The 23,105-nt window shown below is 40.6% G+C and overlaps 1 protein-coding gene across 5 annotated transcripts in view; it reads right to left on the bottom strand.

Moving 5' to 3' along the window:
• Nucleotides 1–23,105, bottom strand: part of ETV6 (ETS variant transcription factor 6) — a 143,867-nt gene that overhangs the window by 6,181 nt on the left and 114,581 nt on the right. For all 5 annotated transcript variants that reach the window (XM_084537067.1, XM_084537065.1, XM_084537066.1 and 2 more), the window contains 2 exons: nt 4,499–4,641; nt 1,616–1,716 (listed from right to left, as the gene is read on the bottom strand). In XM_084537067.1, the coding sequence (XP_084393193.1) occupies nt 1,616–1,716; nt 4,499–4,641 (244 nt within the window). The remainder of the gene's footprint in view (nt 1–1,615; nt 1,717–4,498; nt 4,642–23,105) is intronic.

Genomic DNA, 23,105 nt, shown 5'->3' with positions numbered 1-23,105 from the left:
AACCAACCAAACCAAAACAAAAACCCTAACAAACAAACAAACCAAAACCAAAAATCAACCAGACCAGAACTACCTGCCAACGAAGAAACAGTTTCTATGACTTCTTTTGTTGCAGAAGGCATTCTGCCCATTTATTAGAAGACCTCCTCTGACTCCATTAAACTTAAAGCTCTGTACAGATATCTGCAGATGACAACTGCCTGCATGTTGCTTATAAAGTCACATTTCCTATTTTTTTCTGATTGTGAGAAATAGCCAAGAAAGGCATATTAATGGCTTGATTTTCTGCAGCTGTTCTTCTTTTTCTCTTCAGATATAAATAGGTCTAAGAAAACAACATTAATAAGTTCTTATTGGGAATTGTGCAAAAAATGCTTTGTTCCCTTCCCCCCAGTTTCCAAAGGAAATGAGGTTTGTATGCTCATGTTTTATGCTGCCTGGTGACCTTTGAATCTGTTGGTCAATTCTGGGCAAATCTGACTGAGGGTATACTCCAAGGGTATTAAGTTTCTACAGTTCTGAGAAAATAGGCAGCCTGGTTGAGGAGAGATGGACTCCTGTTTTGTTTGTGCTCCCACCAAAGGAAAAGCTCCAAGATAAGCACAGGCATTATTCAGTATCACAGAATTCCCCTGGGAAGTGTAATCTTCACACAAGGCCACAACAACCCAGGCTCCTTTTGCTTTAACTTTCTGCCAAAAAAAATTGAAATAACACAGTTGATTTTGCCTGTGATTCCTTCTTCCCTTCATTATCCTTTCTCTGTCTTAAGTCTCTTTCTAAAATGGTATCAACAAGACATTCCACAGAAACCTCTTCAGGTAGTCTGAGTACTAATGCAGTTCTGTTAGACATTTAAGAAAACAAACTCCAAGACTGCCTTCCTATTGATATCATTTCCAAGAACATTACTGGATCAAGACCAGTAATCCAGACCAGATCCAAAGCAGCCTTTGGCCTGAGTTTAGCACTCTGTGGGTCAGACTTACGCTCTAGGATTCCCTGATCCTGCCTGCAGAGAACTGGAGTGCTCACACTCAGTGGTTCTGCCAGTTGCACTCAAGTTCATTCATTAACCCTCTGCTTTACACTGTTCAGGGTCCTATTTCCTAAATTCTCGGTTGTATCATCCTATCTGATGTTTTATGAGCAGCTCTTGCAGGTCTCTCTCTTCCTTGAAGGCACTGCTGCCAAAGACAAGTTCATCAGCACTTCTCTTCTGTGATGCTGATGCTCTCGAGGAAATGCCAGATTCCTGCTTAGCGTTCACTAGCAGCTGTGTCTGTAGGAGTTGAACATGGACTGGATTTTCCAGGAGTTTGGCTGAGATGACAAATCAGTTAGCTAAGGTCTTAAAAAATGGCACAGCCTGCTTGAAGCAAGTGAAAAGATTACTACTGACTCCAATGATCACTGAAGCAGGCTTGTATTTTTCTAAATTGATGCAGTTGTCTTGAAAGCTGGGAAGCACCGGTCTAGACAGCTTTTACAAATGCATGCCCATTGTCAATGATGTTAGAGTTGTGGCAATGAAGTATCACACAAAGAATTCCGTCTTCCATCTCCAAAAATGAATTGTCTGTAGAAAGGAATGTCAAAGAAAAGCAAAAATTACCTGAACAAAAGCCTTTGTCCTGGCTCCTTCCGGATAATATTCAGTTTGTAGTAGTGGCGTAGGGCTCTGGACATTTTCTCATAAGTCATATTTGTTCTGTTCTGATTTTTTCAAAAGAAAAGGGAAAAACGTGTTAAGACGATTCATTAAAACCTTCCTAAACCCCCAAAGAAATTGCAGAGCTATCACAGGTAGCTAAAATAACCAAGCCAGTACAAGAAATTACACATTCTATTATTCTGCTGTTTGCAGCCCCATCCTGCCCCTCCAGCCCTCATCAGGAAAATTTTATGGGTCTCTTTTCATACAGTGCAATTTAAGCTAGAATGTCTACCAAAAATTCCAGCTGAGGTTTTTCTACAGTTTCTTGGATCACACATAAATAAAGGCTTCAGCAACCACAAAAAGAGATATTAGATGGAGATGCTCATGCCACATGAGGTGTGACAGGTCTGTTCTTAACGAACCCACCTTTTGTAAAAGCATAAGAACAGTGGCTAACAGACTGCATTTGTCAGCAATCCCTGCTAAGAGCGCTGTTCCTCTAGGAATCCCCTCCATTAACTAGTTAATGCTTACTGAGCACTGTGGAGACTGAGAGACTGTTTCTCCTCTCATTATAGGGGTGTAAATCAAGTGGTCCATTAGATTGTATATGTGCCTCTGTGACAGAGCCTCCCCTTCAGTTTGGGAACTGCTGACCCCACAGCCAGAGCACTGCAGAGTGACTGAGGCACGACCTCACTTCAGCCAAGTGTCACAAGGCAGCAGTGATGGGCATAGGCAGAGCTGCATGGGGCCCGCCATCACAGTACTTGCCTGGGTTGGGATAACAGGATCAGTCCCTCAGGCTATGTCTACACGATGACCATTTTTCTGGTACAAGAATCACTGGTTACCATGCAGGCAAAGAAACTCCAGCAGAGAGGGAACTACACTGGCAAAACCATGTTTGCATGAGTATTAAGAAGCTGCCTTGCCATAGGCAAAACAAGGCAAACTAGAAGAAGCATGTTTTTGCTCTGTGAGCCTTCATGTTAAGAGTTTGGCTTGGCATATCTCTGTCAATCCAAGATCAGGCAGAAGTCTATAGTGTTGACCTGCCTTTATTAAATGAGACTGATCTGCCTGTCCAAAATAGCTCCTAGTAACAGACCTCCATTGCTTGCCCTGACCTCTACTCCTCCTCTAAAGTATGAAGAGCTCCTGTGATAATTAAACACTAAGAATGACAATGTTTTCTTTGAAAAATCTAGACTCTGCTCAATGGGAAGCCCCCTGAAATAGTTTTTTTTTTGTTTTTTTTTTTTTTTCCATTTCTTATATGCTAAAAGGCCACTGTGTGTCCCAAGTGACTAATGTCTTGAAGTAGCTTCACTTTCAGACAGCCAACATGAGAAACACAGGGCCTAATTATCAGCATGTAGGTGAGGCAAGGGCAGTACTACTCTTCATTCACAGAACTCTTCATCCCATTCCCAGTGCTGCAGCCCAAAACCTCTAGGAGAGATTTAATGTCACACACAAAAATCTTGACTGTATCAAGATGTGTGCTCATACACAGAATAACAATATGGTTAAGGTTGGAAGGCACCTCTGGAGATCATCTAGTCCAATCTCTCTACTCAAAGCAGGGACGACTAGAATGGGTTGCTCAGATCTGTGTCCATTCCAGCTTTGAACATCTCCAAGAATCTCCAAGAATAGAGACTCCTATCTCTCTCTGGACAACCCATTCCAGTGTCTGATCACCTTCCTAGTAAGAATGTTCCACACCTAGGGTCATTCCTCCCCAGGTGTGGAACTCTGCATTTCCCCTTGTTAGGTTTTATGAGATTTCCATTAACACACTTCTGCACAATGTCCAGGTCTCTCTGCAAGGCAGCACAACCCTGTGGTGTATCAACCACTCCTTCCAGTTTTGTATCATCTGAAAACTTGCTGGTGCATTCTGTCCCATCATTAATGAACATGTTATATAGTAATGGCCCCAGAATCAATCCCTGGGATAATACCACTAGTGAGTGGACTTCGTGCTGTTGATCACAAGCCTTTCAGCCTAGCAGTTCAGACAGTTTTCAGTCTATTTCACTGTATTCTTGTCTTGTCCATAATTCATTAGTTTGCCTGACATTACAGGAGAGACAGTCTCAAAAGCCTTTCTTAAGTCAAGATAACTGATATCTACTGTTCTCCCTGCATCCACCAAGCTAGTCATTTCATTGTACAAGTTGCTCAGGTAAATCTTTGTAAATCTATGCTGACTACTCATATACTCAATATGTCTATACTTATATGTATATACACATATAGATATGAGTATGTATCTGTACTCATATAGATAGATATACGTGTACACACTCAGCCCCATACTGCAAATATTAGTAACTGCTTTCCAGCGAACAAAGAGCAACATCTTACAAGGAAATACATAATCCTGCAGCATTTGATGTCTGTCACAGGGCAGCAGTATCTCCTTTTGTGAAATCTGAACAGAAAGGAAGCTTCTGCTGAGGTGTAGTACACAACTCTTTGTAGACCACATCTTACCAGAACATCCTTAGCATCAGGTTTCAGGAATAAATGATTTGCCTTGAGAGAGAAGGACCGTTAATTCTTATGCTCCTTGTAATTTTATAATTAGAAGTGTTTATAACTAAATGCCTTTAAACCAAACCAACAGGTTCTTCATGTGACGAGTAAGTTTTAGTACTGGAGGCCGGATGCTTTATATTTCTAATGTATGTACAATGCAAGCTTACGACCTTCCAGGAGTAGTTTATATGCACATGTTTCCCTTCCTTTCTCCCCTGTTTATAAGTAAATTTTGTTATGTTATGAAAGGTGATGTGCCGTAGGAGGAAAAATGCATTACTCCCTTACCTTGTGGTTTCCCCACAGCCGGGCCAGCCCGTTGGGATCCACTATCCGAAATATTTTGGATTCTTTATCTTCCCATCGGATGAAATTTTCGTACCGGCTGTCAGAAAGCAGCTGATAAACATAATCCCAAAGCAACCTACAGTCTGTGAAGAGAGAAGAAAGAAAATACTGATGATTTTCTTTGGAATTAATTCTGGGAACTTCAGGGTGGATTTATAGTGAAAGCACAGTGGGGAACAGGGCTGAAACTGCTACTGCAATCTGAAACGCAAATGACCTGGTTGGTATTGACTAATATTTGCAAAATGTACTGGAATATACACAGTCTTTTCTGATGTGTCCTGGTCCTTCTGACACTGACTGAGCATCTTTATCAAATTATAAGCTGTGTGAAATGACCTGCCGATCTTTGTTGTGTTTACTGTTGCACTGACACACATAAAACTATCACAGTTAGCCCTGACAATGTTGCAGGCTGTTTCAGGGTGTAAATCAAGAATCCTGCATCCTGCTCTCCCTACTTGAGGTTGCCCAATTCTGTGCCAGCTCAAGGGTTCTGAGGCATGGACAATGCTACATTTTTCCTTTGTAACAGAGGATTTCACTGTTAGAAATGACATAAAACTGACACCTTCTGCCATTTTTTAATTTGCTTTTTATTTTTTAAGGTTCCTGGAAAAAAAAAATCACAAGTATTATAATTACTTGAGTGCTATTGAGAGGTTAAATACTTTCTATTTGGATAATTGAATTCAAATTTCCTCTTGGCAAACACTCCTTAGGTCGCTAATTAAAGGTCTAACAGATACTTAGGTCTTAGTTTAGTGTTTTTCAGTTTCATGGCAGTCTCTTGAGACGGGGGAAGCCAAGAGCTGAGCTGCTCCTACTTCCTGCTTGCAATGTGTGTTGTGAGAAACACTCTGTAGCCAATAACATAGGCTAGTATCTCAATGAAGTAGCATTTTTATTTGCGATTACAATGGCAGGCATCCCACAAGCAGAAGTGCACCTACTAGTTCCATAACACGGATTATATACTTTTTTTTTTCCTCAATGACCGGGACCCTCCCCTGTTTCCCCATTGACTCGGTAATCCAGGTTCACAATCCATCTGGTGCTTCACATACATGGCTTTCAGTTGCTGGCCTGTTATAAGTCAAATTTCTTTTGACTTTTACACTCTTTGAGGTGGTGATCTTTCTTATACAGTGATTTCCACATAATTGCTCTAAGGGTTCTGTTTGTCTGCATTTTACAGGGTTGTTTGTTAAGCTTTCTTATCACTGCAAGCATATCTCAATACCACATTCCTCTCCTCTAAACAATGTAACTGTGCAAAACCAACACTTTTATTCCCACTATTCCCCCCTTTTCTTCTTTATAAATTGTTGATTTTTGCAAAACTTTTCTCTAAGATGTAATTTGGTAGATATCATCCTCTTCTTCACTTTCTTTGCTTTCCATCTCCTCAATATCATCATCTTATCTGAGTACGGTGGTGGATCCATGATCATTTGTTTCAATAGTGCAGTTTCAGTTAACCACTGTACTAGTCCTCTTAAGCAGGGGATAATGCAACTACCAAAGGGAGAAACTTACAGGCCTCATTTCCCCAGGCAGTCTTTTCTTGGTACAATGCAATCATACATCACATCCCCTGGGAGTCCTTGGTCCACCCCCATGGGAAGGGCTCTATCTGGGCAATCGGTTGTCCCAAGGCACAAGCATAGCAATTGTTACACAATTGCTATGCTTGTGACTCTGGACAGTATATTTGACCCATTCTATCCAGGCATTCACATCTCCATATCCTGTTTCAATCTCAAACGTTTGCCTAAGATCTTTTATTTCTTTAACTGTGACAACTGCTGCATTTCAAAGAGGGCCTCCTGTTTTCTCCTCAAGTTTCTCCCTATCTTTGGTAGCAATAGAGGATCGTTTCCATTTAGCTATTTTCATCCTGGCTATTGGGTCTCTCCCAGTTACATCTGCTCTGAGACTGTAAGTATGGTTAGTAATGCAATCAGCCTGACTAATTGTTATAGTTACTGGATTACATTGTAGAAGCTGACAATTGGGCTGAATAGTTCCTTTAAATATGTTCTTTTAATTTTTTTTTTACTTTTTTTTTTTACTTTTTTAACCTCATGAAGCCAACAGTTGACATGGGTGTATGTGACCACCCTTTATGATTGGTCATTTACCATACATTGTAATGTATGGGCAAGGGGGTCCTTCAAACATCCCGCTAGTCTTAGGTTCAGGACAGAGACGTTTGTTCTCTCCACTCAATTGTCGATAGGCAAATCTCCACAAGGTAACACCTCACAAGCAGCAACCTGACAAATTGTGGTACATAACCCTCTGTCACATTCACCCATATTTTGTCAGGGTATCCCGTCTTTGCTATTATCTGGTCATGCCTTTTCCAAGTTGCCAGTTAACCAAGGCCTTCTCTGAGGACTACAATCACTAGAAACAAAATCAATAGTCGATTTTTCCCTGATATTATTTTTAACCCTTAGGTTTCCAAATAATTATCAATACAAAGAATAAGATGTACACTACTACTAGAACACCTTAGGAGCACTTTGATTCCCTATAGGCCAGTCCTTTCTCTCACTCACAAGTCACACTCATTAGTTACCTGTGAAAATAAAAGGTTAGTTTACAATTGTAAGCTTTTATCTTGCTCAGTCTATTATGAGATTTTTCTTTTTGATTTTAACTTTCAACAAGTCTTCTGTAGAAACAATGTCCCAGGTACTAGGGTTGATGGATGCTTTCACTTGAGTATAGCGTGTCCAACTTTTTTCTGCAGTTCTTACACCTGTTTCAGTGGTTAGTAGTACTTGAAATGGTCCTTCCCATTCAGGCCGGAGTTTTGATTCCTTCCAGGTCCAAATCAGGACCCAATTTCCTGGTTGATGGTAAGGAGGGGTTGAGGCAACAACCCATGGGTCCTGAGAGATGACAAAGAAGAGGACAACCCCAGGATACAGTTCTTAAGGGAGCTCTCTTGTTTCGAATTGTAGTATCTCATCCCTTCTGCCCAGATAGGGTAATCTGAACAGCATCTCATATGGTGAAATTCCTATATCCTTTCTTGGTGCTGTTTGAACCTGGAGGAGTGCTAAAGGTAAGCATTTTACCCAAAGAAGTTGGGTTTCTAACACTAATTTAGTTAATTGCTTCTTTAATGTCTTGTTCATTTGCTCCACCTTTCCAGAAGAGGAGGGGTTTCAGGGGATGTGAAAATCCCACTCAGTCTCTAAGGCCTGCATTAACCCTTGCAGTACTTGTGAAGTGAAATGACTTCCTTATTCTAAATCAATGTTTTCAACTATCCCATATCTAGGGTCTATTTGCTCCAGTGATACCTTAGCCACAGTGTTCGCAGTGGCAGATACCAAGGGGAAAGCTTACACCCATCCAGTCATGTGGTCAGTTAGGACAAACAAGTACTTAAGTCTCCCTACTTTAGGTAAAACAGTACAGTCTACCTGTATACTTTGGAAAGGTCGAATCCCTGGTTCCCATCTCTCTCTAGGTGTGTTACAGATGACCTTTTTATTTACCTTTTGACATATGGTACACCCTCTGCATATTTGCTTCACTGAAGTGTATATTCCTACAGAGACATACTTTCTTAGCACAACATCACACATTGCTTGCACCTCCCTATGACTCTCTTGATGTAAAATGATTAATATTTGCCTCATTGGTGCTTTATTCAGCATTTCTCTCCCATCAGGGAGTATCCATTTTCATTCAGACTTCGTGGCTCTTGATTCCTTAAAAAAAACCTTTCTCTTGAAAACTTTTTATTTTTTTCTTAGTTTTTAATAATTCCCTGGATTATCTCTGGATTTATTCTTCGTTTTCCCTCAGACATTAGATGCCTTAAATACTTGACTTCTCTTTCTATATATTGTAATCTATTTTTCAATATTCCCAAGCCCTGCTTTCCCAGAAAGTTGAATAGTTTGTTAGTAGCTTCCTTCACAACTGTTTTCTCCTGTCCTGACAATAAAAGATCATCCACAGATTGTAATAGTAACACCTCCTCGTGAGGTTGGAAATGCTCCAAAATCTGTTCTAGAACTTGCCCAAAAAAATCGGTAGCCCTGTAAACCCCTGAGGTAAAAGTGTCCATCTGTATTGTTGCTTCTGCCCCCATTTCAGGGTTTTTCCAGTCAGAGGTGAAAATATCTTTGCTCTCAGGGCCTGAGAGCACTCCATTAATAACACTGTTATTCCAGTCTAACAATTTACTATTTGAATGCCCAATTTCATCATCAAATGCCAAAGTTAGTCCTAGTCTTGGGTGCATACAATAATTGCCCAGTGATCATTATATCCTCTAGTCTCAGCTTGGTATCCCCTATTCTCCCACATGCATGGTGACAGGACAAGGGGGAATGGGCTAAAGTCGCACCAGGGGAGGTTTAGGTTGGATATTAGGAAGAATTTCTTTACTGAAAGGGTTGTTAGGCCCCCTGGAAAAGCCCCTGGTGGAGCAGGTTGTCGCCCTCCACCCCCCGCTCCGTCCCTCCCTGATACTTGGGAAACTGACCAAACACCACAGCAAATACACCAAAGCTTCTAGACTGTTACTTAGATCATGCCTACATCCTCTTTCCCTGCTCAATCAACTTCAAACAGTTCTATCAAACATTACATACCACACATTTAACACCTTCAGCAACCCTTTTTAACACGTCTTTGTATCTTTCTCCAACCTGTACTTTCACCAAAGCTTCTGCTGGGCCAACTTAATTCCTGGTATACTGCCAAGCACTTCACCATGCGAGGGGTACTGTACACCAGATTTCCCGAGACTCTTCCTTTCTCTCTCTTATCTCACACTTGACTAACGTCTGTCTCTGGCCATGTCCCTCGCGGAGCTACAGAACCATGGATCAGGACTCCACACTCGCTTCGTACAGAAGTATGTCTCAATCACACATCACACAGAGTCTCACCTGACCCCAAGGCAATCCTTAATATTTCTTACCTTGGTCTGTGCACAGTTACCGGCTCAATTCTCAAACCCAGATCATTTTACAAGGTTGTCTGTTAATCTTTCTTATCACTGCAAGCATATCTCAATACCAGATTCCTTCCCTCTAAACAAAGTAACTCTGTGCAAAAACAACGTTTTTATTCCCACAGTGTATACGGAATAACTGGCACCTATGAAATATGGAAAATGAGTTGCACAGAGGTAGCTAGGTGTTCTGCTGCTATCAAAAACAACACTTTTTTTTTTTTACAGTGCAATGGCCAGATCCCTCAAATGGACATGTAGTTGTGTTTTACTTTGAAAGCAAAGCCAGTCTCTGAGACACAGTTTGTGCACTGGTTAAAGGACAGGTAAGCAAAGGCATCTAGCTTTTAGGTGCTAAAATGAATTTTTGCTAGCCTGTCTTTCTTTTCCTGTCTGTCTCAGTTTGATATGTGTTACAACAGGGATGATATCTTCATCAGTATGAGAATATGAAATGCTTTTTGAAAAGGAGTATGAATAATACATTCAGTGAGTGCACCTGAAGTGGTTAGGGATATTAACATTATTGATGGTATTTCCCACTTTCAAACTGTAAGAGTTATCTCTGAAATGTGTACTAACTCTAAACCCAGAGCTTAGTTTGCCGCTGCCCTTACTATAGACTTGGAGAACAAAGCAGTGTGTTTTGAAGAGATGATGCCTGGCAAAAAATGCAGATTTCTGTGCTAGCTAAAACCTACCGCAATGGTAACCTCATCCACAGCCTCTACAAGAAGAAGCGTGTAAAAGGAAGGAGGCACTCAGAATTTTTTGGTTGAAAAAAACTACTGGCAGCTAGGACCAGAACAGGGCCTGAGAAATAATTTTCTGCATTCCCTAATGACTGGCCTAGACTGGCTCCCTCTCTGTGCAGGGATGAAGAGAAACCTTCCTTTCCCCTTATGCTCATCCCAAGTTGCATATGTAGCCTAGACACCTACCCATGGCTGCAGATACAAAGCAGGTAGCTGGCTAAAATTAAATGCCAAACACAGCTGCTTCTAACCCCTTGTGTAGTGCTGAGCAGAAGTGACTTCAATCAACTTTCAACCAGTAATTTTTCCCATACATGCACTTAATCTCTCTGACATGCATGCATTAGAATAAATAAATAAATAAATAAATAAATAAATAAATAAATAAATATATATATTTCTAGATTCTTTTGTAAAGAACAAGGCAAAGGAGATTGTATTGCTTTACTGGTCTGCACCTTTTAATAACATGGGATGTGCTCAAGTAATATGGTAGTAAGGGACTTCATAAGTGGTTTCCTGACACACGTGCAATTCATTCCTGAGCTCTTTCACTGAAAGGCTGTACAGAAAACAATTTTTAGTGCAGAAATCTTTTAAAAAAATCTTTAAGCACCATTTTTTCTTTTCCTTCTCCTTCATTTCCACTGACTCTGACTCCCCCAGGGCATATTTTGCCAAACGATCACCATTGGTAATACTGTTGCATTCCAAAAACTACCAGATTTTATTTTTCCTCCTCTGTAATCTTTGTTAACTTTAACAGTAAAACCTGAAAAGTCACAGTCAATGGTTTGTGCTGAATTTGCCATTTTAGATTAGCTTTTCCCACAGATCCTCATGCTTTTTTCTGTCAGGTTCTTCATTAAAATACTGTAAAGGTGATGCAATTCTTTAGGCCAGCAGTGAATCATTCACCAAGGCCACGCAAACCATCAGTGGGCAATATGCCACCATGTGCAAAGCTTATCTGCCAACTGGTGTCCACACAGATGTGCCCAAAAGGTACTTTCCACCTCTGCAGGTAGCTAACAGGTTGCTCCACTAATTACTGCAGTTGGATTAAGCATCGAGGGTGGCAGGAATGGTGCTTTAGCCAGGAGATGTATTAGGTCAGAGCAGTGCACTCCGTGTGGATCCCAAATATTACACCAGCTATAAAGGCTGACCACATAGCTATGCTCCACGGTTTATTTCAGCATAGGAGTAACTGGCTTCTGCTGAGGCATATAGGTTCCACACTGGGCTAAAAACCTGTGTTGGGCTTGATCCGGCCCCACTAAGAGGTCTGTCTTGCTGGAAGCTGTTTCAAATTGCAAAACATTCACTTAGCTGGTATTAAGGAAAGAAGACACTTTTTGGTCAAGGCATGAATTTATTAGAAATTTGACGGGAGAGGAAAGATGCGTGGGTCTGTGGCTGGACTAGTGCTTTCAGGACTGTGCTAGGAGGTTAGTGAGGTTGCTGATGGGCTTATGGCCCCAGCATGAGAGTGCTGTATAGAGTCAGTGTCCCAAAGTCAGTCATTTGGATTTCAGTGTGCCACCACTTCTAGTACTAGTAGTAGACTTCCTTGGCATCAGAGGGAGGCGTGGCACTTCCACAGAAACATGTGAATGTCAGACTGTTATATTCCTGAATATGCAACCCATGGCAGATGTTCTCTGATTACAGTAACTTGCAACTAATATTTACATTTCTGCAGATATATCATTTGCCCAAAACTTTACTTTCATCTCATTATTTGCAATGTGCAATGTTATATCAATAGTGTATTGCTGTAACTATGCTCCAGAAAATTTCCAAGTGTATAAACGCAACTTTTACTGAAGGAAATGGCAGACTCTTCATGTCTTCTGTACAGAGGCCCCTGGAAGAGTTTAAAGAACCTGATGTATCCTTAAAAATTGACTGGAACTGTACACACTATGAGCATTGCCAAGGCTGCACATTCACCTGTGTGTGACTAGCAAGTAAATTCTAGTCTAACATAATGTCTTTGGTTATTTTTCATTGGCTGTTATTACTTCCCACATGCACACCCCCTGCCCTCCCTTCACAAAACCAAGAAAGTACAAAAAAAATCAACCTGAGATGTCTGGGTGGCAAATTATTGGACTAACAACAGAGCTTCAGACTCTGAGAAGAGGTAACATTCAAGCACAGATTTGTTTTTTGTTGTTCATTTAATTTTTAGAATAGATTCAGGCTAAGCTTGAATATAAATATTCCTCAAATAAGAACTCAGATCTGCATCTTGAGATCTTCATAAGAAAGTCCCAAGTGATCAAGGGCCTCATCCCGTATTCTAAACTGACTGAGCTGCTCAGACTTGCAGAGGTATTTAGTAGGCTGGTAGGATTGCAAAAACAAGAAAACAGAACAAAACAAAACAACAACAACAATAACAAAACAGCAACCACCCAAGTATGGGTGGTTGCCTCTAAAATCTCTGTTTGCTTCAACAAGAAAACTGAAAATTCTTGAAAATTCTGCTTGGCTCCTACAATGAATTTTAATCTAGTCTTCAAAAGCTGCACTTGTCAATCAGCAAATTTAGATATATGTCTAAGTTGCAATAAGTTAATGAGCTGGCATGCATCAACAATGGAAATTTTGTCTCCAGCTACTGCAAACAGGAAATAAAAAGGATTAAACAGCAGAAGCACTTTGCAGAGTACCTGCATCAGTTTGGCTTAATTCAAGTTTCAAATGGTAGGCCTTTAAGAATGTGAACAAAGGCAATCTTTTCTTTTTTTTTTTTTTTTTTTTTGTAAGTGGGTATCTTTCTCTATGATTTGCAGAGTTAAATAAAAAATAAAAATAAAAAGTCAAAGACTACTTGATGATTCTTTGCCAGTGTAATGAATTTAGAGTATACTAGAGCCCATGTAGGGTAGACTGCAGCCTATGAAATTCAAGAAAACCTACGAAAAGGCAGTGCTAGCAAATACTATAAAGGAGCTTCAGGGATGCCCCCACAGAAGGCTGCTAAGAGCAATACAGAAGTTGTATTCTCCAGGAAGGTCAAAACTGTTAAATATTTTTTCATGATGGATGGAGAAACTGAGAAAGGGACTTGTTTGCAGATGGTTGCTTTGGAAGTTTAAATCATTTGTTTGAAGAAACTCTGTATGCTGTGAATGCCTCCAGGGAGCCAAAGCAGTTCCTTGTATGTCAGAAGACCTCTGAAGGAGCAGCTTTATGGTAGGACTCTCCACAGGGTGTGTGTTGGCTAGTGAGCTATGGCAAGAAAGCACAAGGATGTTGCCGAAGCCTGGCAAGTTTACAAGTGTGGGAGATTTAGTCAGGGAGTTGAGTCAGGGCTGGTACCTAAAATGTTTGGGCATGCTGCAATTTCCTGTCTTTTGGCTTATTTTAGCTTTCTTAGAAAGTAGCTAGGTCTCTGTAGCACAAGGAAACAACATTTCCCCCCTAACACACACATACTTCTTGTTCAAGTGAACTCAGATCGTTGAAATGCATACAATCTGAAGCTAAAGAAATTTACCTGAGGAGTGAGCTGGGACTGAGAGGCTTTAAGGTGATGCAGTATCAAACAACCTAGCCAAAGTGGGAAGGTGGCGAACTGTTCAAGCAATGTGGCAGGGCTTCTGAAAGCAGACATTTCCACGTCCCACCATATCCCCAGCTGTACTCCTGGGCAAGACTGAGCTATGCAATTAGCTAGGAATCAGGGCAAGCTATATCTTCATATGGAAAGGCATGGATACAATTTTCTTCCCATGGTTAATGGTTCTCGGGGGATTTTTATACTTAAGCACAAGGTAGTGATGAGGTATAGATTCATTAGCTGGCTCTCAGAATGTCCCCCATAAGCACTGCCCTACATGTGCAAGAGGCAGCAGTTTCACACTTGGGCTAGCAACAGCCACATATTGTACAGTCCCAAACTCAGCTGAGCTAGAATAAAGCCTGGGGGCTGCCTGCCCACCCAGTCCCTGGTAGCTGCTTGGCTGCCAGGGTTGACACTAGACACACGAACAACAGGCAGCTGCAGAGTCCTGGAGAGGGCAAGGGAGAGAAGACAGGAGGAGTGGTTGGGGTTTGAGGAGCAGGAAGAAATCTATCCCATAAACAGCAATTACTGACTGTTAACCCCTCTGACAGCAGCAAGCTTGCCTCCTCACCCTAGTTTTAAGCCCCCCTTTCACGCGGCAGAAGCACACAAGCCACAGCCACTCCTCCTTGGCATGATAAAACTCAGTTTCTCTTTTACAGTTTCTCATTTTTTCTGGCTGAAAAGCTGTTTACTACCCATGTTTACAGCACTCCTTCAGCAATGTTAAGGAAAAGGGGAGGCTGTAGTATTGTTAAGAATCCCTTGTGACAGTTAAAGATATGCTATGTGAGTGAAGGCATGTATTATGAAATCTTCATTTAAAATATCCTTTAAGTGTATGGGCTGAGTCTTCTGAATATACAACTAAAGGAACACTGACATATATATACTTCCTAATGGCTATATGATGGTAATACATATATCCCTTAGACTTGAAATACCATCTCATAATGATCTGTAAATTCAACATTATGGGGTTTAGGTTCCAAATATTTTGATCATTGTCCTGTCATTAGGAAATGACTTCTCTGGTATCATTTTGCCAAGGTAGACACACATGATGTTACAGTGGTCAGGTAACTCTTAAATATGTGCTCCCTTAGACTGTTAGTAGTAACACTGCTAACAGTATAGGCACATATATGCTAAAGACCTCTTTTGTTCAGAATATAACATTCTTCTGTAATGCAATATTCCCTAAAACATACACTGCATCTGAGACCCCTGTTGCCTAAATGAGGCCCACGGCACTGAAGTAGACCTAACTCTCTTCACGTATCAACTACCAAAATCATCTCTTAACCACAGAAATGTTCTAAGTTCCACCCACATCTTGCCCTGAAGATCATTATATAGAATGAATTTAATCTAGCTGATGACTGACTTGGAAGTGAACATGGCTTCACAAAGAGACTATGCCAAAGTAACTTTGTCACACTCCCCTCTAACATCAGCTGATGACTTACCCCTTGCTGAGTAGGTTAGCCTAAAATTTCTCCAGCATGATATCATTTGACTTAAATGGTTCTGTGATTTCTACCAGCTTAAAAGTTTCCCAAACTCAAGCCTCTTTTTTTTTTTTTTTTTTTTTTACAAGGCAATATGTGCTTCAACTGCATTTGTTCACAGCAAGGCAAACATCATGCAAACAGCTGTTCACAACTGATGCTAATGGACAGAACTTATCAAGAACTACTTCTGGTACTCTAGTTTCTCTAAGCACACCTGAAGTGTGGCTAAGATAGTTAACATGGTGCTGATCACAGTATCACAATTATGACCTGGTAAATTTCAGCTGACCATAGCTGCTGGGAGGACAAGGTCCCAACACCCCTTCTATTTTATCCTTCCTTCCTCCTGCTGCTTACCTTGTGCTGGCTCCAATTTTGTTAATTTCTTTGTGAGCTGACTTAATTCACTTAAACCCTGCAAAAAACACTGGCTTGCTTTCTGCCATTTGAGAGCTGTATCTGCTTTTAGGAAAATCTGGTGAATGCTAAAGCCAGCACAAAGGTGGCAAGACTACACTGGCAGAGTGGGCAAGGATAGGGAGGAAAGAGGGAGAGGCACAGAAGGTGCCTGAGGACTTTCAGCTTACAGTCTGTGATCATTCCCCTTGTTCAAGGAGGTCAGAAAGTCTCTGAAAAGAGGACACTACTTTGGGGCATATGGATTTGTTTAAACTGCAGCCAGAACCAGATAATCACAAAGCTGTTAATGGCTGTTCATTTGTATGGAAACAACAACAAAAACAAAACCAAACCAAAACAAAACAAACAAACAACAACAAAAAAAAACTGGAAGAGACTGGTCCTGACTTGTTTTAGGCTTGCCATGGAGATGAGTTCCAATTGCATTTCAACCACATCCTAACTCTGCATCAGGCAGAGTTTTCTGGACATGCCAAAAATACCTTCAGGCTATCAAGCTGGTACATCATGCTCACCAGACTGGCTGATACTGTAAGTCATTTCATGAGTATGGTGAGAACTACTTTATTAGCTTTCTTTAATCACACAAATGGAGAGGAAAGAAAAATAAAGCTGGTGAGGAGAGGGAAGACATATGGCTGGACCATATCAGATCTTCTTTATGTTTGCTGAAAGCCTTTTCTGTGGCTAAAGACAGCAAAGACAGAAAGACAGAAAGAAAGAAAGAAAGAAAGAAAGAAAGAAAGAAAGAAAGAAATGCTACAGTAGGATTACTGCTGTGCTGAGACAGTTCTGAGCAATCCATCCTCAATATCTATTTAATTACATGTATTTTAGAAGACAAAACTACAAAAAAGTAGTAAATGAATCTCATGACTAAGGGGTTAAATGGCTCTGATCACTGGGATAGGATAAGCATTGATACTGAGATGAAGCTGTCCTGCTCATCGCTATCTGGTAATCTGTGTCCAGGTTACCAAGGGAAAAATGGTTTTCTTTCTATGAATGGTGTCTGCTGTTAGAAGCAGAATAGTAAACTGGTATAGTAAAGCCAATGTTTCTATGTGAAGAAACCTGACAGACAACTGTTTGTTCAGCTCTGTAAATTCAAGCTGGGGCTGGAGAAAGAGGTTGCCAGATCACACAATATAATGGTTGTATGTTGCTTCTGTCTTGTACCCAAATGCTGAGTGGGAGACCAGGCAGAAGGAGAACAGGAACCTGAGACTGTCATGCCGTGAACAGTTGTAGAAGTAACACAGAAAGATGAGGCCAAGCTCTGTCTTTGGCAGTAAAAATGTGTGAGGGGTAGGAGGCTCCAAAAGGTTCATATCCCTTCATGAGACTGTGGAAAAGAGCACTCGAATCACAAAGAATATGTAATGGATGGGCCAGAGACTAGTTCAGATTCTAGTTCAGATTACTAGACTAAAATAGACTACTATGTTACCTGACATAACTCCAGCCTGAAGAAAGTGTGAAATATACAGGGAAAATAAAGGTAATGTTTTCAATAAAAAAGTGTTTAACATCCTGCTGAACTCAATGAAAGCTGAGGGTAGTCTTTACCCACTTATCACATCTGTCTAGCCATGACACGTAGATACTACAGTACAGTAATGAGAATGATAGAGACTAAATTAAATGGCTGAGCATTCCTATAGCTTGGTCAATCCTAGCTTCTGAGTAGACCAGAACAAGCCCTGGCTGCAATTTCTGCTCCTGTAACTGTGCAGCATGGAGGCAGCTGTAAAGCAAGACACCTCACAGAAAATCTGAAACTATCTATCCAAGTTATTGCCATTCAGCTATTGCTTGAGTGTCATTAGTTAAACTGGCAGGGAAGGCACACTTTCATGTTGAAACTAATTGTTAATGCCACGTTAAGATGACTCTCAAGGTTATAATGAAAACTTCTCCTATGAAAATGAACTCTATGAACTTAATTGTCATCCATACTTCAGTCTCTTTATAGTAGTCTGGATTTCCACTAAGGGCTTAAAATGGATGTGGCATATACTGCAGATCTAACTGTACATGACTGCAAGGACAGGTGATTTAACAAGGCCAGTAATATTATCATTGTCAATCCAAATGGGAGTGACAGGACATACCTACATCAAGAATCCCAGGTTCTTTCAAGGCTCTGATCTGTTGCCCTAATACAAAGGAGGTCAGCTACTTGGAAAGCAAGCACTGAACCACCAACCCTTACAACCCTAAGACTGGAGGTGGGTCTTGTCACAGATGCTCCCCAGTAAAGGCCATGCTTCACAAAAGCTCACCAGTCAGTATTATGTTGTTAGCCATGGCTGGGATCATGTCTCATGGGGGATGAAGATAGTCTTGGCATGTGTAAGTAGACTCCTATACAGCACTAGCAATGATATGTGCTTTCTTAAAGAAAACAGCATACCTCTAGGGAGGCATAAAACAAAAGCTAAGCCTCTGCAGCTTGGCTTATCAGTCCTCATCCTCTGCAAAGGAGGAGAGAGCTATCATTTTCAGATATGAATTCACCACGATGAAACTCGTGATACAGCTCTGCAAGGGGGATGGTAACGAATCAAACACTGATGCACATCCCTGTCTACAGAGTAAGCTTGAGGGCTCATGAACACAGGGAACCTGGCTTTCTTTCCAGTATCAAGTGCTATGGTAGGTCTCTGTGGATATGTCTGTCCAAAGCAAGCGACTGTCTTCTAGAAGTTTTCTACTTACAAAGCAATATTGTCACTCTGGACTAAAGTCACTTACCAACCACTGAATGACTGTAAGAACGAATTAGGTTCAAGCCTTTAGTACTCATACCTGTTGTGCTCACTGACTTACACCTGTAGGCAATCCATAGTGCAAAAAAAAATTAAGACCAGAAAGGCCAAATTAGGTTCAAATTACTTCCTAGTAGTAGATGGGCACACTTTTGGGCAGGTTCTGCTTTTACATAGAAGATACAACTGCAACATTGATGTACAAGTGCCTATTATCACATATATAATAGGCAATAGACAAAAGCAGGAGCAGATAGCTCAGTAAGGTATGTACCTGGTGTATTGAGTTTATGGCTAGCTCAGGTTGCTCTTATGATGAGAGGTGTAGCAAAAAATAAAAGCAGGACTATCAGACTGCAGGGTCTTACTTGTTTCAGTTTTTAAGTTGGGTAATATTTTTTTAAATAAACTGGAACCTCCAAATGTGAGGCACTGTAGCATAACAAAAGGTGTTACTAGTTATTATAATCTGGAATTAAATTTAACCTACAATTCTGAGTGTGGGACTAGTCAGACGGTGTTTACTGATTCATTTTTTCTGCTATACAGTATAGTTCTCTCTTCCCTCCTGTTTCTGATCAGTGCTGGAACTCTTGAAAACACCTTTCACCTTTCTGTGCCCTTCCTTTCTTCATATTTACCTTCTCTGTTTGGACAGTAAATTCTTTGGGGCAGGGACATCAGCACAATAGAGCCCATAGATACTACTGTACTGCAAAGGGAACAGGAAGCTGCATCCCTTATGTGAGGGCTAATAGTATTAGATTCTGCAAAACTTTTAATTCTTACTTTATGCTTAGTTTTTGTTTCTTACCACCATTACTGTACAGGCATAACTGCTCTTTGTCTCCTTTCCCACCCTCCTTCCCTACTACCCAACATAAGCCATTGTATAGCAACCATGCTTCTATAGCTGTTTTGTACAGGAAGAAAAATAAAATTGATGTGGTGTAACTGCATTTGTACAAAGGATTTTGCTGAGATACCAGTTAAAAAAAAGATCATCCTACAACTTGACATGGTTGTAAATCTCACACTGACAAATCTAGAGTAAATGCAGATGCTGGGACTCCAGTTCTAGTGGGTAAATTGAGGAGGAATCACCAAGTTGCAGTATTTTGAAGTGCAGTGACTTAGAATGTATAAACTCTAAGTGTTTAGTGTAGCTCAACCAGATGAATTTGTTTTTCTTATCCTTCTTCAAAAGAAGCTTTCCAGCTCAACTCCAAAGTAAAAAAAATAAGTATCAGTTGATTCACAGCTTTTTTAAGCATTATGTTTGTAAAAGATTCACTCAGTTAACTCCTCTTGTCTTTTCCCCTCCTACACAAGTTTTTAAGAAGTGATTAAGTTTTTCAAACAAAGGTAGAGGAGAATCCTTGATCCTATTCCTCCTCCAACCTTTCTCCACATGCAGCTCTGCAAAACTACTGTCTTTAAAGAGCTTTGGGGTGAAAGATGTCCCCATGCTCAGAGCCAGCACATAGCCTATGCCCATTGTAAGCACTGTTTTGTAGATTTCAGTAGAACGTGAGTCATTCATGGCTGATGTGCTCTCAACAGGCAGGGGACTGCATTTTCAGTTTTGGCAATCAAATTATTTATATTGAGAGGTCGCTTATACAAACCTGTGGGTTTCATGCTATGTCCCTATACTCTCTGGGCTTGTGGCACACCGAGGGACTGAGATGGACAGCAAGTCAGAAGCAGAGCTGGAGGGCGATCTCTTTCATGATTTTGGTGGGGTAAGAATCTTGCCTGTCTTCATTCTGACAGCAGTCAATAGTTTTACAGGCCAAACCAACACAGGAGTAGGCAATGTGCCTCCATACACTTTAAGCGTTACCTGGCTTTTCCTCACATTGCTAATGGGGAAGAAACAAATCTGGCAGCTCATAAAGCTAAATACAGCCTAGTTGCTAAGGTAACCCAGCTGATAAGAACTGCATACTAATAGACAACAGCAGGCACAAGACACTCACCTGCCTTTGGATTTTTTTTCCCTCCTGAGAGCGGAACAAAATCAAAAGTAATATGCAGGGTGGGGCTCTATAGCTATGCTTGTCCTTCCAAGCCGCTTGTACAAATTGGCTTAGGCATGCACAGGGAGAACCCAGAGCTTCATGGGTTTCATTGGGTTCCAACTCCAACAGGACATGGAGCTCTTGGGACGAATCCAGCCACACCTACCATTGCTCTCTGGAACCTTGCCTTTCCTACCTGCACAGTCATTCAGTTATTACCTGTACTGGATGAATGGCAGTGCCAGAGCAAAGGGGTAGCACAATGTGTGTTCCCAAATTTCCACTGCCAGTGGTTGCTTGGATTCATGAATGAGCTGTTCAGTCCCAGAGAGCTGGTACAGAAACATACTGGAAGCTGGAAATCTCAGAAACCGGCTTGGCAATGCATTTCCCCTCACAAAAAAAAAAAAAAAAAAAAATAATAATAAAAAAATATAAAATAAAATTTAGAATTGTATCAGTGAGTTTTATGTGACTGAATCAAAAGTGAGGTAATTTGCAACATATCATTAAATTCTCATGTTCCTAAGCCAACCTCTATGTGATAAAAGTTAGGATTAAACCAACCCTATTGTAGCTGGATAATCCTTTAACTGCCTCTTGCAGGGACACCTGTGTTTTCCTTTAGGTAACTGACAGGTTTATGGTTAGATCGACTATGCCAAGCACCCATTTTCCTTTGTGCTTGTAAGCTAAAGTGGACCTTGCTATTAGAAAATGGACATTTTTGACACCTACACATAGTTTTGTGGTTAAAATCAGCCCTGGTTGGAGTCAACAACAGAGGTTCCAAGAAAAGCAATAGGTGCAGAACTTCAGCATGGCTGCAAGGACAGTTTCTGGTGCCTATAGTTCTACTACGGGTGCTGTGCATGCCTCAGTCATGCTGCGCTCAGAAAGCCTGCCAACGCAACAACCCTTGCCTATCCTTGTACCTTGGGGAAGTACCTTTTATGAGATATCAAAGACCTAAAATATTTGATAGCAAAACCCTCCCGGTTAGAGGTGTATAGGGAGTGGAATTTCCATTCTGCAGAAAAGCTAATTTCAAGCACCAATCTTGATCAAAACTGCAACTGAGTTTAAAAAAAAAAAAAAAAAAAAAAAAAAGAGAGAGAGAGAGGGGTGTTTTTCCATGGGGTGGAATTCTTTGAGATGATTTTGGGGTAACCAAGATATACTGTGGTTTTTTTTAGTCACCAGATAGAGAGCCTGCTTGCTAGAGTTCAAGTTAGGTGCTGTCTACCAACACTGTTGTTGCTTTCAGTTAGAAGTTCCAGTGGGAAAATTGTCTGTTACACAGTTATGCTAAACTTCCCATCTTAGGTACTTGTACTATTTTTGAACGATGTCATAACTACATGACTATTGATGCCTGAGTGAGTTAGCTTAAATCTTAGCTAGTGAGTTTACAGGGGAAACAAGTCTGACTTTGGATTATCCCAATCAAATGTCCTCTAGTTCTGTCGAAGTTACAGAAAGGACTTGTGCATATTGTGTTAGTAAGACAGCTAAACATGTTTTTTAAAATCAACTCTAGCCACAAATTAATAATAAATGGGACCTTAGTGAGTAACAAAAAAAAATACTTTATATCTCTTATTTGGTAGGAAGGTGTAAAATGGCCATCGAGCACAAGAAAATAAGGCCTTCAATTTTAAATTCTTTGCTGTAAAAGAGAAAGTACTTTACTGGTAAAATTAATATTTTGAGAAATTATATTACATAAAAAGGTAGGAAAGATTAACCAACCTGTTTGTAGAGGTCATTATTTTGTCTGACAGGAAGTCTGGAGCTTTACTGATTGACTTTCTCAGAGTATTCATGGATAGCACCAAGCAAAAACATTGCTTTCTTCCTCAGCACCAAATAATTGCATACTGCATTTAAAAACAGACTCTTATCTACAAGTAAACAGTTTTATGAGGCTGTGAGGTACCTTAAGTCCAGGAAGAATTCCTTCTATGTTTTAAAATATCTGATCTTGGAATAGAACATGTTTTGGAGCTCAGCTCAATGTTTTAGTCAGCAGCCCATGGGGCTTCCCTGGTAGCTCCTTCTCATCACTGTCTCCCATGACAATCACCTGCATGCAAATGGTTAAGCCAATAGAAAGTCCAGGCTCCCTTCTCACCCACGTAAGTAAATAAGTACTTAGCTCTGCAACTGGACTATTGGTAAGTGTTTTCATTACTCTACCTATCAGTCTTCCTCATCCATAACATGGAAATAATGCCAGTAATTTCTAAAAAGCTCTTTTCATCAATACAACTGTATTGATGTATCTTCACAATGTAAGAGCCAAGTGTTGAAATGCTCATGGTTTCTCTTAAATCGAAGTGGCAAGTCATGGTTCGTCAAAAGCCTCCATATTATCTATAGCAGTGTCAGTAAAGATAAGGACACTTACTTGAAAAAAGATTTATGTTGACATACAAAAGAAATGTTCATACAATGAAATCATTTAATGTCAAGACCTCTAAATTGAAGGCT

This window comes from Aythya ferina (genome assembly GCF_964211825.1).
Source record: "Aythya ferina genome assembly, chromosome: 1".
In the NCBI taxonomy this organism is placed as follows: Eukaryota; Metazoa; Chordata; class Aves; order Anseriformes; family Anatidae; genus Aythya; species Aythya ferina.
This window is presented reverse-complemented; position numbering and strand designations above follow the sequence as displayed.